This window comes from Elgaria multicarinata, chromosome 3, assembly GCF_023053635.1.
Source record: "Elgaria multicarinata webbii isolate HBS135686 ecotype San Diego chromosome 3, rElgMul1.1.pri, whole genome shotgun sequence".
Lineage (NCBI taxonomy): Eukaryota > Metazoa > Chordata > Lepidosauria > Squamata > Anguidae > Elgaria > Elgaria multicarinata.
In genome coordinates this window covers 142,796,283-142,815,281 of record NC_086173.1, presented here as the reverse complement: position 1 = coordinate 142,815,281, position 18,999 = coordinate 142,796,283, and the positions used below count along the sequence as shown (strand labels likewise).

General features: G+C 44.1%; 1 protein-coding gene across 1 annotated transcript; it reads right to left on the bottom strand.

Moving 5' to 3' along the window:
• Positions 1–69: 69 nt before the first annotated feature.
• Positions 70–18,004, bottom strand: NDUFAF3 (NADH:ubiquinone oxidoreductase complex assembly factor 3). The gene is made up of 5 exons (XM_063123441.1): positions 17,890–18,004; positions 12,032–12,224; positions 10,269–10,335; positions 1,889–1,989; positions 70–510 (listed from the first exon to the last, which is right to left on the bottom strand). Exons 1-5 carry the CDS (start codon positions 17,964–17,966, stop codon positions 418–420), a joined length of 531 nt encoding a protein of 176 aa, XP_062979511.1. The 5' UTR covers positions 17,967–18,004; the 3' UTR covers positions 70–417.
• Positions 18,005–18,999: the final 995 nt, after the last annotated feature.

The window sequence follows — 18,999 nt, the reverse complement described above, 5'->3', positions numbered from 1 at the left end:
AGTATATACAAGATGGCTAAAGATGTCTGCTGCTTCCCTTTGGACAAGATTTTCAACCTGCACAAAAGACAGTAGGAACAGCTTCTTCAGAGTCGAGTAACAATGGATACAAACAATACAAACAGAAGCAGAACACTGCAAAACACGCACATATACTACCAGTTCAAGTATATTCTGCATCTTCTCCACTCCAGGCAAGCTCCCACTCCCACGCTAGGCTGATGCATTTCACTCCGCAGTGGCGATACGCATGGCAACGTCCCATCTTTCTTTGGCCTGGGCTGCTTCCAAGCAGGAGGGGCTGCCAGACACAGCAATGAAGAAGTGGGGAGGAATAGCAGCCAAGTCCCTTTCTCTGCTGTGCCAGGCTCTTCCCAGCCAGGGACTCTTCCTACCCTTTGGCTTATCTTCAGAGACTCATCTGCCGGCAGCACCAGGAGGTGGGATGAGCCCAGCAGCTGTGACACGCCGCTCACTTGTCAAGAAATTGAAGGTTGCACAGGCATTGGGCTGTGAAAGCAATGAGACAAAGAAATGAGCTGTGCGTGGGGGGGGGGGGGGAAATGGCACAAACTCAACAGGGAATGAATGTATCTTAGGAAGAGTAGTCAGTATGAAGTGTGTCTGTCTGCCTCTTCCGTCACTGCTGATTATTTGTGCTGCCCATGCATCATTATACACAAAGAAGAATTCGACTGTTAGGAAAAACAATATAAAATCCACCTCAAAATACAAGAGTCCTCACAGCCAGAAATTCTGGTGGTGGGAAAGAAGATATGTAACCAATGAACTTTAGAGATACAATTAAATACGCTCCATACACACGCGCCAATTTCAGAGCTGTTGGCAGATTCTAAAAAAAAAAATAGAGTGCTTTTTTAATTAATTAATTTTATTTATTTATTTATTTATTCCACTTCTATACCACCCAATAGCTGAAGCTCTCTGGGCGGTTCACAAAAATTAAAACCATTCAAAGTCTAAAACAACAGTATAAAAACATGATATAAAAGCACAACCAGGATAAAATCAGCAGCAGTGCAGAAAAACAGCCAAGTTAAAATTAATTTATAGACTTAAAATGCTGAGAGAATAAAAAGGTTTTCACCTGGCGTCTGAAAGAATATAGTTTAGGTGCCAGGCGAACCTCCTTAGGGAGCTCATTCCACAGCTGGGGTGCCACAGCAGAGAAGGCCCTCCTCCTCGTAGCCACCTGCCTCACTTCCTTTGGCAGGGGCTCGTAGAAAGGTCCAAGAATATCAACAGGGTCGCACTCCCCCTGTCCCTCTCCCAGCTAAGGTCATCCCACAGGGTGACCAAGGCAGTTTCCGTTCCAAAACCAGGCCTGAAGCCCAATTGAAATGGATCTTGATAATCCGTTTCATTCAAGGGTGCCTGGAGTTGTCCTGCAACTACCCGCTCAAGCACCTGGCCCAGTAACAGCCATGATGACTAGAAACATTTACGCATATGAAACTAGACCAGGGCCAGGCAAAGACATTTTGCTGCCTTAAACAAAGGGCAAGATGGCAACCGGACTGGCAGTTGCATCTGGCAAGAGAAAAGTATCCTCCACTGCACCTGAGGGCGGCAGGCTAGCTTAAGGAGTACAGGCCAGGCCTCATGGCACACAGAATTCTGTCCTCCAACACCTCGCCATGCCTGCCTGCCTGCCCCTAGCATCTGCCACCTGGCAAATGCGTCACTTCGCCTAATGGTAGAACTAGCCCAGCACCTGATACTTCAGGAGACAGTGAGATTCCGTGCTTCATGTCCTATCTAGCTCCATAGATTCAAATGAACTTGCAAGACCCCAGTGAACCCAGTGTGAGGACTGAGGGAAGAGATTCTCTTTTAACCCCTTCCCTGCTTCCACCCAGTCTCTTACCGTATCTTGTACTTCCACAGCAATTCCACATTGACGCATTAACCTCAAGACAGCAGGATCCAGCCTCTGCACTTTATCTCCCGTCCCCAGCACCAGGATTTCTAAGACAGTCAGTGGGTGAAGGCAGTTTATTTATTTATTCATTTATTTATTGCATTTCTATACCGCCCAACAGCCGAAGCTCCCTGGGCGGTTCAAAAAAACTAAAACCATTCAAAGTATAAAACTAACAGTATAAAAACATGATATAAAATATAATATAAAAGCACAACCAGGATAAAATCAGCAGCAGTGCAGAAATACAAATTTAAAATACAAATTTTAAACAGCAAAGTTAAAATTGAATTTATAGACTGTTAAAATGCTGAGAGACTAAAAAGGTCTTCACCTGGCGTCTGAAAGAATATAGTGTAGCTGCCAGGCAAACCTCCTTAGGGAGCTCATTCCACAGCCGGGGTGCCACAGCAGAGAAGGCCCTGCTCCTAGTAGCCACCTGCCTCACTTCCTTTGGCAGGGCCTCACTGAGAAGGACCCCTGAGGATTATCTTAGGGCCCAGGCAGGTACATATGGGAGGAGGTGTTCCTTCAGACAGCCTGGCCCCAAGCCGTTTAGGGCTTTAAATGTTAATACAGATCACCCTATTTCAAGCACCCTAACTCAGCATGCTTCAGTCCCAGTGGCTCTTTGGGAAGAAAAGATGGTCAGTGTGCCAACTGCCAACAGCTTTACCTGGCTCTGGCCAGCTGCTAGTAATCCTATTCACTGTCTCAATGTTCCCTTAAAACTTTATTTTTACTGAGAGGGTTTTTTATTATACAATTCATGTTGGTAAGAAACTAATAATAAAAACCAACATTTCTTTCTGGAATCGGAGTCAAAACCATCCATGTCAATAAAATACTATCATCAATCAAAACTTCCAGAGCAACGATGAGTGCAGTTTGCTGCTATTAAGTTAAAGTAGAAAGTGTGTATGTGTGGTGGTCATGTAATAAAAACAGAGGGTTGAATCCAGTTACTTTTCTGCCTGCTGGAGCATTCCTTCAGAAGCATTCCACTCAAAATGCTCTCACTGATGGACAGCGGGCAGCAGCAATGTTTGTCAATTTCCTCATGTCTCTTCACCTCCTAGTGACCCCCCTCTCATTGTTCCAGAGGAACCCCAAACATCCCAGAACAGATTGGGGAGGGTGGTAGAGGGCTGCAGGTAGAGGGAAGAATTTATTCCTCCACTGCATCAGCTGCCTTCTGTGGACGAAAGGAGTCCTCCTGTCCGTGGAATGCTTGTGTTGGATCCAATCCAGAATGTTACACTGAGTCAGGGACGTTCCAGTTTAAGGGGGAGCCTCCTATGTTGATGCCTCCCCAACGCACCAGCTTTCCCGCTGGCAACAGCTGAGTCTCTGGGTTTCCATTTTATTTCCCAGAATGCCTGAGGTGGATGCTATGCTGAAGGCATTGTGGGAAATTTTAAAAGACCCAGTTATACAGGTGATGGCACCAGTGGGCCCTAGCGGGGCACAGCAGCTGCCCTAAGGTGCCTGGCCTACGTTGCAGTCATACCACCATAGTGCAGAAACTGGTGCAGGCTACAAAATTTAACATCCAAAATATAGCTTTTATGTAAAGGATGAGGTAAAAACCCATGTTTCAAGTCCTTCGGGCTTGAAGCCATTTGGGTAACATCAAGTACAGTTTCATAAGTGAGAGGGGAGGGCGAGCCAAATTTCTGGTGAAGTTGGGACCAAGGATTTTTTAATTTTATTATTTATTTATTTATATAGCACCAACAATGTACTTGGTGCTGTACAGAATATACAAATAAATAGCAATACCCTGCCTAGAGGCTTAACAGTCTAAAATCACATTAAAACATATGGGAGGTGGGGGAAAGGGGTTACACAAAACAGAAATAAAGGAATAATCATAACAATGAGAACAGTAAATCAGGCTAAAATACCAAAAGCTATGGAAAACAGATGATTTTTCTGTAGGGGAAATTGTTATCCCTCTCTTTGGCACACTTTCAGTATTGGCATACCATGCTGAGATGTGCTAGAACAAAGGGATAACACTTTTAAGATAAAGCCTTGCTAAGAAACATCTTGGTACTTGCTGGTCAATGCCTTGGAATGTGCTGACGCACTGACTCAAGAGCCACAGAATACAATACAGTATTGAAGACACTATGCTGTGATCACGTATTTCCTTAACCCTTATATGGTATATTCATGTTGAACACACACTAACCAACACCTCCTGTGCACCCCCTGTGCACGAGGTAATCATGCATTTAACATGCTGTACTTAACAACCAATCATAGCTTGTATACAAGAAATGTAACCACTTAGTTCTTAATAAAACCAGGACGGGGCCGCCTATTTGGGATGCCTCCTCGTCATGCAGTTGGACTCCTTGCCAGTTATTTACTACATCTGGTGACCCCGACGTGATCGGATCCAAGAAACCCCCTGCTCATCGGCTGGAATAGCCTTGGTGCACCTCAGCGTTACAACGCTCCCTTTTCGTGAGTATGGGGGGGAGAATTGTCAGCTCCGCAGAAGCTTCATGCACAAGAGCTACATAAAATTTTAAAACAGCAAGGTTGTACAACTGTATCCCTCAGTCATGTAAGTGACCTAGTAAATGAAATAGGGTTGCAATGCCCTTGGTATCCCGAGGCAGGGACACTTCAGCTCACAGATTGGGTGAAAATAGGTACACACCTATACATTGAACCACGAGCTCCCATACAGCACTTGTTGCTGTGGCAGCGATGCAAAGATGCGCTGGAGAAGGTAGGAACCGAGGCATCCTCCAGCTCATTATCTTTTATCGCTCCCATTTCTCAAACATCACTCCCATATCCCCAGTTAGTGCCTCCTGCATCAGCTTCACAGCTGAGAGGAGAAGAAGCAAATAGTGAAGTGTTGCCAAAACTTAGCAAAGTCCGTGAGGCTTTTGAAGAGGAAAAGAAGAAAGGAACATTAACCTCAGATGAGCTGTTTGAAGGTCTTAATAACTTTCCTTCAGCTTATCCTATAACCTCACATCAAAATGACCAAGGACAGGTAGTTGTCAATTGGACATCATTGCCTTATTCAGTACTTAGAGAATTGAATAAAGCTATTCAAGAGACAGGCATACGCTCTACTTATGCCCAAGGCATGGTGGAGAGTATTGGCAATGGATACACTATGCTTCCTCAAGATTGGAAAGATTTATTTCGCATGATCCTAAGTCCAGCCCAATATGTAGTTTGGGACAGTGAATACAGAAAAGAGTCGCTCCATATAGCCCTAAGCTCTAATGGAGTGATAACAGCAGAGCAGTTGTATGGCAGTAGACAGTTTGCAGAGATAGAGGCGCAGGCGCAACTACCTATGCCTACCTTTCAGGCCATTAACCGCTGCATCATAAAAGCATTTCAAAGGGTGCCAGTGTCTAGAAAACCTTCAAAATCCTTTACTATCGCACACCAAGGACCTAGTGAGCCTTACAATCAAAGGAAGCCTTACAGAGACAAATTGACAATGAAGAGCTATTAATTGGCTCAGACCTTACTGCAAGCTCACAACTGATGAACTTTCACCTTTGTTTGCCGCCCTAAAACAAGGTAAACACCCAGCTGATAAAATTTCTTTAACCACTAATCAACTGCACGTTTTATCTTTAGTCAATGAACGTTTAAAAGAAATTTGGGTAGATCGCCAGGTGTTAGATCAACCTTGTCAAGTTCTTATACTTACAAGGTTAAGTCAACCATATGCAGTCATTACACAGACACGAATTGAAACCTGTGACACTCAGTTCAGGAGTAGACCTTGCAACACTAAGACCTGCAATCGTCACACACACATACTTGAATGGCTGTATCTCAATCATAGCCCTAGCTGTACCATCTCTACAAAACCAATTATGTATGCCAATCTGATTATTAAAGCTCGAGAGCGTACAAGAGCACTTTTAGCCCAAGATCCAGAAACTCTGATAGTTCCCATGCCTCTTCAGATGTGGGAACGATCAATGTCATTTTCTGAAGAATTGCAAGCTGCCCTAGCAAGCTTTGTAGGACAAGTTACATATCATATTCCTGCTGACCCTTGACTGCAATGTTTAAGTCAATTGTCTGTTAAAATCAGGCCTTTACAAAATGACTTCCCTATTAAAGAAGCCCTTACTGTTTACACTGATGGAAGCCCAAAGAGAAGAGTAGTGGCCTAGAAACAGGAAGATCAGTAGAGAACCATGTTCACACTGTCCCAGAAATCACCTCAAAGAGCTGAACTAGCTGCAGTTATTTTAGCCTTCCGCACATTTCCTCAAGCACTAAACCTAATAACAGACAGTTTATATGTTAACAATGTAGTACGTGGTCTTCCAAGAAGTTATGTAACCCCAGTCATAGATAAGAACCTTTTGGGTCTCTTTATAACCTTGCAGACTCTGTTGGCTCACCGCACCAATGAATATTTTATTGCTCACATCCGTAGTCATCAACCCTTCCCCGGGGAGATCTCCACTGGAAATCAAGTGGCTGATCAATCCCTTCGAGCTCTAGCTGTGCAAAAACTAACTCCATGGGAAAGCCATGCGTTTCATCATCAAAATGCTAAAGTCTTAGCAAAACAGTTTCAGCTGCCATTAGATCAGGCACGCGCCATTATCCAATCATGCCCACAGTGCACAAAGGTACATTCAGCCCCTGATATAGGTGTCAATCCTCGTGGCACAGTAGCCAATGAGCTATGGCAAATAGATGTTACTCATTTTAGTCCTTTCACTCCATGGAAATACCTTCATGTGTCAGTAGACACTTACTCAGGATATATTTGAGTCACATGTCAAAAAGGAGAAAAAACAAAACATGTTATTAATCATTGCATTAGAAGTTTTTCAGTAATGGGAATACCTTCTGCCTTAAAAACAGATAATAGACCTGCTTATTGCAGTACTTCTTTTGCACAGTTTTGTGAAACCTGGCAAGTTACACATACTTTTGGCATTCCATATAATTCTACTGGTCAAGCTATTGTTGAACGCACCAACCGTACCTTGAAAGAGCATTTATACAAACAAAAACAAAAAGCAGGGATCCCCATTGGTTTGGGCTCCCGCCAGGAATGGCTGGCAAAAGTGTTGTTCACTATTAACCATTTGAATGTTCTCCTACCAACAAATACTACCCGATTACAACAACATTTCCAAATGCATACCCCTCTGCCGCAGCCGCTGGTCACGTACCGGCAGCTACCTAATCCTGTCTGGCACAGCCCTGTCCCCTTGATCACTTGGGGTCGGGGTTATGCTGCTGTGCTTACTCCAACAGGACCAGTGTGAGTTCCAGCACGGTGTGTGAAACCCTAGAAAGAGCATGTCGTGGCATCAAGGATTGACCAACCCGATTCCAGAATTCTCCCTACAACTTCAGGAGGACCCCCTGAAAGCACGTGGCAGGGCGCCCGTCCAAAAACATAAACCAACATGGGGAGAGATAAAGGTGTTATCTCTCCAAGCTCAAAAGTTATTGGAGCAACAGCACGTTGATCCAACTCCAGAGAATTTTCTAGTTGCTACATTTGCTTGCTTAAATGCTAATTCTTTGCTGACAATAATTCTGTTATTTAGCTGTATAACTTGTCCAGTTATAAGCACTCCACTACATGATAGAATGCAGTACAATGTATGGATAAAGTTAGCAAAAATAGTAAACACCACTGATTTCTGTCTTACTGATGCTCCAGATATGCATGGATTACTTAGTACATGTCTCATTCCCATATGCAAAGCTCCTGGTTCTCTTGGTAATGTTACTGGGTTGAGTAAATTTCTGAACTTTAGTGAAATTCATTATCATACCATGGCCCAATGAGGAAGTGCTACATACCAGTTACCCCAAGATGCTATACAGTTATACACCCCATATATTGTAAACCACAAGAATAACACATGTGCTAGAATGGTAAATTGCTCTATTCACCGTCCACTAAAAAGTTGTTTATCCCCAGGGCCTTCTTTGTGGAATTGTTCAAAGATAGAAAATGTAACAAGTAACTATGGACACATTATATTGCCAATTGGATGGTTTTTCACATGTGGGTCTCGTACTTATAATTATGTACCAGCTAATATAACATTAGCACAATGTTGTCTTAGTCGCTTGACAGTGTTTCTACCACCCCGGCCTACTAAAAGCATTCGACAGAAAAGAGAGACTGAGACTATGAATGCAGTTTGTGATGGAAATGTTACTGTTTTAAGTCCAGCAGAATATATTTCCCTGGCTATGAGCCTTGTCAGGGTTCCTGGATTGGCTGTGGGAAATGCCAAACAACTTGAGCATCTGGCATGTTTACTAGCAAAGACAATTAACAGTACTTCCATTGCTATTGGACTTTTGATTCAAGAACAACAAGATTTACGCCATGCTATACTAGACAATCGAGCTGCAATAGACTTTTTGTTGTTACAAAGACATCTTGGCTGCGAAGCTGTGGAAAATATGTGCTGTTTCAATCTCACAGACAATAGTAACCAAATTCAACACCAACTGGACTTACTTAAAAAAATATGCACATGCAGTTAAACAAGATATTGCACCTGAGTGGTAGAAGTTTTTGTGGTCCTGGTTTCCAACAGGATGGTTCAAAACTGTATTTCAACATGCTGTATTGATTGTATTTTTATTAATCACCTTCTGCTGTTTCATACAATGTATCCCAAGATTACTGTCATAGTGTGTTCCCTCTTGCCGTCCCAGAGCTTCAAAACCAAGCAAACGCCAAATTTATTATGCTTACAGAGCTTTACAATTAAAAGAATAAAAGGGGAGATGTAGGGGAAATTGTTATCCCTCTCTTTGGCACACTTTCAGTATTGGCATACCATGCTGAGATGTGCTAGAACAAAGGGATAACACTTTTAAGATAAAGCTTTGCTAAGAAACATCTTGGTACTTGCTGGTCAATGCCTTCGAATGTGCTGACGCACTGACTCAAGAGCCACAGAATACAATACAGTATTGAAGACACTATGCTGTGATCACGTATTTCCTTAACCTTTATATGGTATATTCATGCTGAACACACACTAACCAACACCTCCTGTGCACCCCCTGTGCACGAGGTAATCATGCATTTAACATGCTGTACTTAACAACCAATCATAGCTTGTATACAAGAAATGTAACCACTTAGTTCTTAATAAAACCAGGACGGGGCCGCCTATTTGGGATGCCTCCTCGTCATGCAGTTGGACTCCTTGCCAGTTATTTACTACATTTTTCAAACGCTTTTTAAAATCTAAGATGGAACTCATAGTTCGTAGATTCTCCGGAAGAGCATTCCAAGCAAACGGGGCAGCCAAAGAGAACGGGCGAAGCCGGGCAAGAGAGATAGAAACTCTTGGGTAGGAGAGCAACACAGCATTTGAAGAATGGAGGATACGAGGGGGATGGTAGAGTGAAATGAGAGAGGAGAGATAAGAAGGAGCAAGACCAAGGCATGCTTATGTCAGCAAAAGAAGCTTATATTGAATTCTATAAGGAATTGGAAGCCAATGGAGAGATTTCAACAAAGGAGAAACATGATCAAACATGATTTTATTTTTAGTGCAAAGCACCCACCACACCCTGCAGTGGCCACTTCGAAATGGTGAGTTCAGAACAGTATCTTCTCTTGCTCACAGAACTCAGGTCATTCACAGCCAGCTCTTTGCCTATCCTGTGCTTTCAAAATCCAAATTTTGCCCCAAGGTGACTCAAATAGTGCATACAAATCTACGAATACAATTACTTCCTCTTTGCATAGATGATCTGGATTAGTTTAGGGCAGAACTCCATCTTATGCTAGACGTCTACCACCATGGCCCACACTGCTGAGCTTAGAGCCAAGTCAGCAGCTCAATGCTTGGGATTGAGAGCTGCCATCCCAAACCTTCTGCTGATACGACTGTACAATTTACTGCGCTTTTCTTAACAGCATAACCTCATATATTCCACCCTGGAGGCAGAAGCCTTTTGCAGCTCTGAGGCAGAATAGGCAAGCATTTCCTCTGAGGCAGAATAGGCAAGCAGAATAGGTACATGATGCAGCTCTACTGTTAAAGCTAAATAAGACTGGTTGTGATTGCATGGGAATCATACATATGCTGCTCTGAGCTCTTATGGTGGAAGAGCAGGCTTCAAGGTTTTTTTTAGGGGTGTAGTGGGTAGGGGTGGAATTAGGCAACATCCAGACCTAGATCTGAATTATTATGGCCAGGTACCCGCCACGTGTCAACCCTCTTCCTAGCACATGGTGGAGAGACAGTTTCTTTCCCATCCTGACAAACACAGCAGAAGGCAAGAAAGCAGCCATAGAGCTGCAGACATCACATACCTATCCTGGGCTCCAGCAAGCGGAACAGGGTGAGGCTCTCAGCACTGATGTCCTGATACATGCCGACCTGAAAAGGAAGGACTGTGCTCAGCGCAGAGAACAACAGAAGAGGAAACCCTGCAATTATTTTGAAATGGAGAATACAGAACATGGTGCCAAGAATCTTCAGTAAAAATACACTGGGCCCTGAACACATTTCTAGTATGCCTTGGCCTCAAATTCCTTCTCCACAACGGAATTCAGCCTTCAGGGTCAAAGAGGTTCAACGCCTCTGCACTATATAAATGCAACGTGTGATGGCAACACCCCTGAGAGAGCAGCCACAGATACCTCTAAGCCTAGGATCGACTACTCTTGAACCAAAGTGAGGCTCTGGTGCCCATATAAAAGTAGCAGGACAGAGAACACTTCAGTGGGTCCATCTTTCCCTACACAATGACGGAAGAAGCTGCCCCTCTGACATTTCCCCCAAGGGGGTGTTTAGTGCATGAGGTAGCCGGTCTCATGATCAGAAGGTGCTACATCTGAGCCTCTGAGGAGGGTCCACCTCCGTTTTCAGCAGAGGGCCTTTCATGGGGGTCTCTGCTTCTGGCGGCCTCCATACATCTTAAGACTCCAACTCCCATCATCCTCAGTCAAATAACTGACTGCGAGAATACAAGTTACACGGATAAGAACATAAAAAGTGCCATGTGAGATCAGACCGAGGATCCATCTAGATCAGCACTCTGTTCACACAGTGGTCAGCTGTCAACCAGGGACCAACCAAGCAGGATGTGGTGCAACAGCACCCTCCCATCCATGTTCTCCAGCAACTGGTGCAGACAGGCTTACTGCCTCAGATGCTGGAGGTAGCACATAACTATCAGGGCTAGGAGCCATTGAATGTACATTATTAGAATGTAAGCCTATGCGGCAGGGCCTTGCTATTTACTGTTTTACTCTGTACAGCACCATGTGCATTGATGGTGCTATATAAATAAATTATAATAATAATAATAATTGATAGCCTTCACCTCCAGGAATTTATCCAACCCCCTTTTAAAGCCATCCAAACTGGTGGCCATCACCACATATTGTGGTAGTGAATTCCATAATTTAACTATGCACTGTGTGAAGAAGTACTTCCTCTTATTTGTCCCGAATTTCCCACCAATCAGCTTCATGGGATGAGCCCAGGTTCTAGTATTTTGAGAGAGGGAGAGAAATGTCCCCCTATCCACATTCTCCGCACCGTGCATAATTTTGTACACCCCTATCGTGTCTGCCCTTGCATCCTTTTTTCCAAGATAAACAATCCCAGCTGTTGTAACCTTCCCTCATAGGGGAGATGCTCCAGCTCCTTAATCATTTTAGTTGCCCTTTTCTGCACTTTTTCCAGCTGTAAAATAATTTTTTTTCGATATGGTGACCAGAACTGTACACAGTATTCTAAGTGTGGTCACAACATAGATTTGTATAAAGGCAGTATGACACTGGCAGTTTTATTCTCAATTCCTTTTCTAATAATGCCTAACATAAATAAGGTTGCAGGACCAATGACCTAAAAAAGTATCTCAGGGCTGAGAAGGGTGGATTCCCAGGAGATGCTGGGAAGTTGCCAGACAAGACTGACAATGCTGTGCTTAGGTGCTTCACTAGTCTGCTGAGAAGGCAGCTCCTTTTATATCTTTCCTGGCATTTGGGGGCTGGAAAAGTAGTACAAATCCTTAGAATCAACACCGACTTAGGAGTCGGACCCACTCGTCCGCCCCCTCACTCACATTCCACTGGAGGATGGCTCGTGGTAAGACAGCACAGGGACCCACCACCTTGTTCCCGCTGATGGTGAAGCCCCGGTTGGTGTAACCTTCGACGAACATGATGTCTTGGGACTCTCTCTCCAAATGCTGGATTGACGTCCTCTGGTACATTTCATCATCTGAAGGCGTGAGACGGTTGCCCCGCTGAGGCTGCCTGTCATTGGGAGTACAAAGAGGGCACTTGAATACAGGTTACTGTAGGCACAAGATCACTGCCTTAGTAACTCACATCACTCCTTCTAAGAGCAAACTCAGTTGCCGAGTGCTGACAGGATCATAGCTAAAACAGGGCCACTGAGAAACAAGAAGAAGGTAGCAGCATGCTAAGGGGAACCCCAAGGTTTGCAGAAGATACTGAAGAAAAAAAATCTTAAGGGGCAAAAAACAAACAAAACCAAAATAGCCCAGTGAAGAACATGCATACACAATGGTCACAGAACGCTGCGTATGTATTGGGGAGGAATGGAATATCCAGGAGGAGGGCGCGGCTGGCTGGAATCCTAAACAGCAGCATTCCACACACTGCAACGTTTTGTTGCAGTCCCCAGTTGTACAATTAGAATTCCAATTTAAAATAATTTAGGATTTAGGTACAAATGCAGCAAAGTAGGTGAAGCGTGTTAACAGGTAAATTAATCCAAATTAAGTGATCAGTAACTCTGGTGCTGGTGGTGAACGACAAATCCGATGTTCTAAAGGACAACACACCATAGGAACCTGGAATGTAAGATCTATGAGCCAGGGCAAATTGGACGTGGTTATTGGCGAGATATCAAGATTAAATATAGATATATTGGGTGTCAGTGAACTGAAATGGACTGGAATGGGCCACTTCACATCAGATCAGCACCAGATCTACTACTGTGGACAAGAGGATCACAGAAGAAATGGAGTAGCCTTCATAATTAACAATAAAGTGGCTAAAGCAGTGCTTGGATACAATCCAAAAAACGATAGAATGATCTCAATTCGAATTCAGGGTAAGCCATTTAACATCACAGTGATCCAAATATATGCCCCAACCACAGATGCTGAAGAAGCAGAAGTAGATCAGTTCTATGAGGATCTGCAGCACCTACTGGATAATACACCAAAAAGAGATGTTATTTTCGTTACAGGAGACTGGAACGCTAAGGTGGGCAGTCAAATGACATCTGGAATTACAGGTAAGCATGGTCTAGGAGAACAAAATGAAGCGGGACATAGGCTGATAGAATTCTGCCAGGACAACTCACTGTGCATAACAAACTCTCTCTTCCAACAACCAAAAAGACGGCTTTATACATGGACTTCACCAGATGGCCGACACCGAAATCAGATTGACTACATCCTTTGCAGCCAAAGGTGGCGGACATCTATACAGACAGTAAAAACAAGACCTGGAGCTGACTGTAGTTCAGATCACGAACTTCTTATTGCACAATTTAGAATCAAACTAAAGAGAATAGGGAAGACCCACAGATCAGTTAGATATGAGCTCACTAATATTCCTAATGAAAATGCAGTGGAAGTGAAGACCAGATTTAAGGGACTAGATTTAGTAGATAGGGTCCCGGAAGAACTATGGACAGAAGTTCGCAACATTGTCCAAGAGGTGGCAACAAAAACCGTCCCAAAGAAAAAGAAAACCAAGAAGGCAAGATGGCTGTCTGCTGAGACGCTGGAAGTAGCCCAAGAAAGAAGGAAAGCAAAAGGCAACAGTGATAGGGGGAGATATGCGCAATTAAATGCAAAATTCCAGAGGTTAGCCAGAAGAGATAAGGAATTATTTTTAAACAAGCAATGTGCGGAAGTGGAAGAAGACAATAGAATAGGAAGGACAAGAGACCTCTTCCAGAAAATTAGAAACATCGGTGGTAAATTCCAGGCAAAAATGGGTATGATCAAAAACAAAGATGGCAAGGACCTAACAGAAACAGAAGAGATCAAGAAAAGGTGGCAAGAATATACGGAAGATCTGTATAGGAAGGATAATAATATCGGGGATAGCTCAGACGGTGTGGTCAGTGAGTTAGAGCCAGACATCCTGAAGAGTGAGGTTGAATGGGCCTTAAGAAGCATTGCCAATAACAAGGCAGCAGGAGACGATGGTATCCCAGCTGAACTGTTTAAAATATTGCAAGATGATGCTGTCAAGATGATGCATGCCATATGCCAGCAAATTTGGAAAACACAAGAATGGCCATCGGACTGGAAAAAATCAACTTATATCCCCATACCAAAAAAGGGAAACACTAAAGAATGTTCAAACTATCGGACAGTGGCACTTATTTCACATGCCAGCAAGGTAATGCTCAAGATCCTGCAAGGTAGACTCCAGCAATTCATGGAGCGAGAATTGCCAGATGTACAAGCTGGGTTTAGAAAAGGCAGAGGAACTAGAGACCAAATTGCCAATATCCGCTGGATAATGGAGAAAGCCAGGGAGTTCCAGAAAAACATCTATTTCTGTTTTATTGACTACTCTAAAGCCTCTGACTGTGTGGATCATAACAAACTGTGGCAAGTTCTTGGTGGTATGGGGATACCAAGTCATCTGGTCTGCCTCCTGAGGAATCTGTATAACGAACAAGTAGCAACGGTAAGAACAGACCACGGAACAACGGACTGGTTTAAGATTGGGAAAGGAGTACGGCAGGGTTATATACTCTCACCTTATCTATTCAACTTGTATGCAGAACACATCATGCGACGTGCTGGGCTTGACGAATCCAAGGCTGGAGTTAAAATTGCAGGAAGAAACATTAACAATCTCAGATATGCAGATGACACCACTTTGATGGCTGAAAGCGAGGAGGAGCTGAGGAGCCTTATGACAAAGGTGAAAGAAGAAAGTGCAAAAGTCGGGTTGCAGTTAAACCTCAAAAAAACCAAGATTAGGGCAACTAGCTTGATTGATAACTGGCAAATAGAGGGAGAAAACGTGGAGGCAGTGACAGACTTTGTATTTCTGGGTGCAAAGATTACTGCAGACGCTGACTGCAGCCAGGAAATCAGAAGACGTTTACTTCTTGGGAAGAGAGCAATGACAAATCTTGATAAAATAGTTAAGAGCAGAGACACCACACTGACAACAAAGGTCCGCATAGTTAAAGCAATGGTATTCCCCGTCGTAACCTATGGCTGCGAGAGCTGGACCATAAGGAAAGCTGAGCGAAGGAAGATAGACGCTTTTGAACTGTGGTGCTGGAGGAAAATTCTGAGAGTGCCTTGGACTGCAAGAAGATCAAACCAGTCCATACTCCAGGAAATAAAGCCAGACTGCTCACTTGAGGGAATGGTATTAAAGGCAAAACTGAAGTACTTTGGCCACATAATGAGAAGACAGGACACCCTGGAGAAGAGGCTGATGCTAGGGAAAGTGGAAGGCAAAAGGAAAAGGGGCCGACCAAGGGCAAGATGGATGGATGATATTCTGGAGGTGACAGACTTGACCTTGGGGGAGCTAGGGGTGGCGACAGCCGACAGAAAGCTCTGGCGTGGGCTGGTCCATGAAGTCACAAAGAGTCGGAAACGACTGAACGAATAAACAACAACAACAAGCTCTTACAGTCAGTTGTGTAGCAGTAAATTCTGAAGTATAGGTGCTCATCATGACCGTCCCCTTCACCACGCCCCCAAGGAGAGCCCAAAAATTCAGGGAGCTGTGTTAATCCATATCAACAAACCAATTCTAGCAGTTTTACCTCCACTAGGAGTAGGTCTTTTGTAAAACTAATGGATCTTCATTGCCCATTCAAGACCAACCCACCACAAAATACTTCGCATTACAACAGGGAACAATATATTTTTGTTGGGGAAATTCATGTCACTCCAGCTACTGTGAAAATTGCACCTAAGTTCAGAGGAAAAAGGGAACAGAGATGGGTTTCTCCCTCTCACATAATACTAGAACCCAGGGTCATCCTATGAAACTAATTGGTGGGAGACTCAGGACAAATAAAAGGAAGGTCTTCTTCATACAGCACATAGTTAAACTATAGAATTCATTACCACAAGATGTGGTGATGGCCACCAATTTGGATGGCTTTAAAAGGGGGTTGGATAAATTCCTGGAGGAGAAGGCTATCAATGGCTCCTAGTCCTGATGGTTATGTTCTATCTCCAGTATCCGAGGCAGTAAGGCTGTATGCACCAGTTGAGGGTGCTGTTGCACCGTGTCATACTTGTGGGTCCCTGATCGACAGCTGGTTGGCTACTGTGTGAACAGAGTGCTTGACTAGATGGACCCTTGGTCTGATCCAGTGTGGCTCTTCTTAGGTTTTTAAGTCTGGGGGCAGTGGGCGTGGCCGATGACATCAGCACCTCTGCTTTTAAAAAGTGCTGGCATGGCACCCGTGCAAGCCCTACACCCCAGCTTACAGTTATTTTTCAAGGGAAAAGACCATAACTAACCAACAATGCACAGTAGCAGAGCCATTAAGCCTAAAATTGTGCCGTTTGGGATAAAAACATAATACTTGGCCCACTTACACATTGACTCTTACTAAACGCTTTTGATATGGATCCCAATAGGCAATGCCACACACACACAGAGGGTGGATGGGAAGAGACTGAGATATGGGTGCTAGACCTACAGTAATCATGTGTCCTTGCAGGTAATTGCTATTTATGTAAATCTTCCCTATGGCCTGGCCTGCCACGCAGAGTAAGGTAAAAGGGCCTCCTCAAGGCAGTACCAGCAAGGAGTGGGGGAATACAAGGCCCTAAATGTGTTGTCACTCACACCTGAGGTACAGTATGCTCTATCATAATAGTAGGCAGACTTCAGGCTTGTGGAATCTACTTGGCTTCCCCCCACCCTAGAACCCCAACATCCACCAACCAGAACCCAGATGCAAAATAGTATGCTAAGAATAAAAGAACATGATGCCTCTGAGCACAAGTTCAGCACAGGAATTTCATTTGAACATTCATGTTTTTGTAATACTGTATGCCACTTTGCCTTCAAAGGCAGGTTACACATCTTTTAAATAAATAAAATCCATATTAATGTAATGCTTTTAATAGCCTGACTCAAAGGTCACAAAATATTGTGCAAGCTTTTGAGTTCCTCAAAACTCTTCATCAGGTGAGATGGTTGTTTTCTCTTCCCAGCAACCCTTGCAAGAATCCCAGGTAAAATCATCTCAGTACCTGGTAGACCTTAATTTTAATGTCTACACCCCCTCCCACTTCCCAGATAACTCGAACATCATCTTCCACTCTCTTTTGGGTTTGTTTGCCTTCTTGCATGACAAAGAGTTCTGGAGAACCTGAAAGCTTGCACAATATTTTGAGTGGGCCTAGAATTATTGCAACATGGATTTTAGCCATTTTTAGTAGATCCAGATATACCTTCTGCCCACTTGCCACAACACTCAATGCTTCCAGCCTGACATTTTCTTTGGATACTAGACCGTCATGTATATACTACCATCGTGCCAACAATAGCAAAAACCTGTGTAAATAAATACGGGTGGGCACTTCACATGATGCTTCACACCAACCTTCTGCTACCTCGCGCCGTCGAGATGTGTTTAAACTACAACTCCCATCATCCCCATGAGCCATGCTAGATGGGGATGATGGAACTTGTAACCCAAACGCGTCTCGATGGCGCCAGGTTGGGGAACGCTATAGTTTCTTTCTCCGCCAAGGTGAACTTTTAGTAACGGGGTATTAAGCGTCACCAGTTCCATTTCTGTCTGATATGAAACAAGGGCACAGAAGCCTTTCGGGCGAGAGGACACCGCCAGCTCCCTCGCTACACGCCGGGGACAAAAGACGCGGCAGTCTCGAGCCCATCGGGAAGGAGATCCTCTTGGATTTAGACTCACCCGTTGGGGTAAATAGGCCTGGCTGCAGCCGCGAGTCGCCAGCCCACAGCGGGACCCAGCAGCCTGAGAGCAGCCATGATGAGAACAGGAACGGAGGCGGCCTTTTCTCTGGAGGAAGACGTGCGCGGCCCCGAGCGACGCGTCAGCGGCTGCAACAGGAGGAAAAGGAGGAGGAGCTGAAGCAATGGAGGCTGGTGGCTCCGATTTCGGTGGGGCTATGAATCCATTCTGGGTTTCAGTGAGAAGCAGTTAGAACTCTAGAGGAGTTACCCAAGGTGCTGGACCCAATTTGGAGATAGGGTTAGCACCCTGGATAGCTCTTTTAGAGTTCTGGCTGGTTCTGACTGAAACCCACCCCATCGAAATCGGAGTCGCCAGCCTCCACTGAGCCGAAGGATTTGGTCGGAGAGAGCAGCCGATGCCCCCTAGTGCTCGTAAAAGCCACACACAGACCCCCGACTCCGCTTTACTCGATCCATAATAACCACCGCTGTTTAGTCCCATCATTAACGCAGAAAAGAAAGTGGCCACCCACATTCACGTCAGGTGTATATAATATACGGCACCGCTGTGTTTTATTCTGGATCGATTACTTCAGAATAACAATCGCCAACTACGCGCTCATTTCGCTGTATTTGTAGGGTTGAGAGATGCAAAACTCTTTTTTAAAGTGTTCTATTGTATTATGTGGGTGGATTCCTGCATTGAACAGGGGGTTGGACTCAATGGCCTTATAGGCCCCTTCCAACTCTATGATTCTATGTATTTTTGTACATATGTAATTTTTAAATATATGTTTGTATGTAAACTGCTCAGAGATTTTATTAAACGGTATATAAGTCGTTTCACAATTAACAATAGAGGACAGGACTCCTGCACCTTAAATAGTGGTGTAGAAGAGGGAATTTCAGTGGATGGGAATGGAACAAGTCAGAACGGCTCCTTTATCTTAAACAACAACATGCCAAACACTACAGCATATTTTAGAGACACCTGTTAACAATATTTTCTGACAGAAACTCTTCCAAATGTGCCATATCAACCAAATTCACCAGTCACACATGGGACTGATGCAATTATTATTATTATTATTATTATTTATTTATTTAT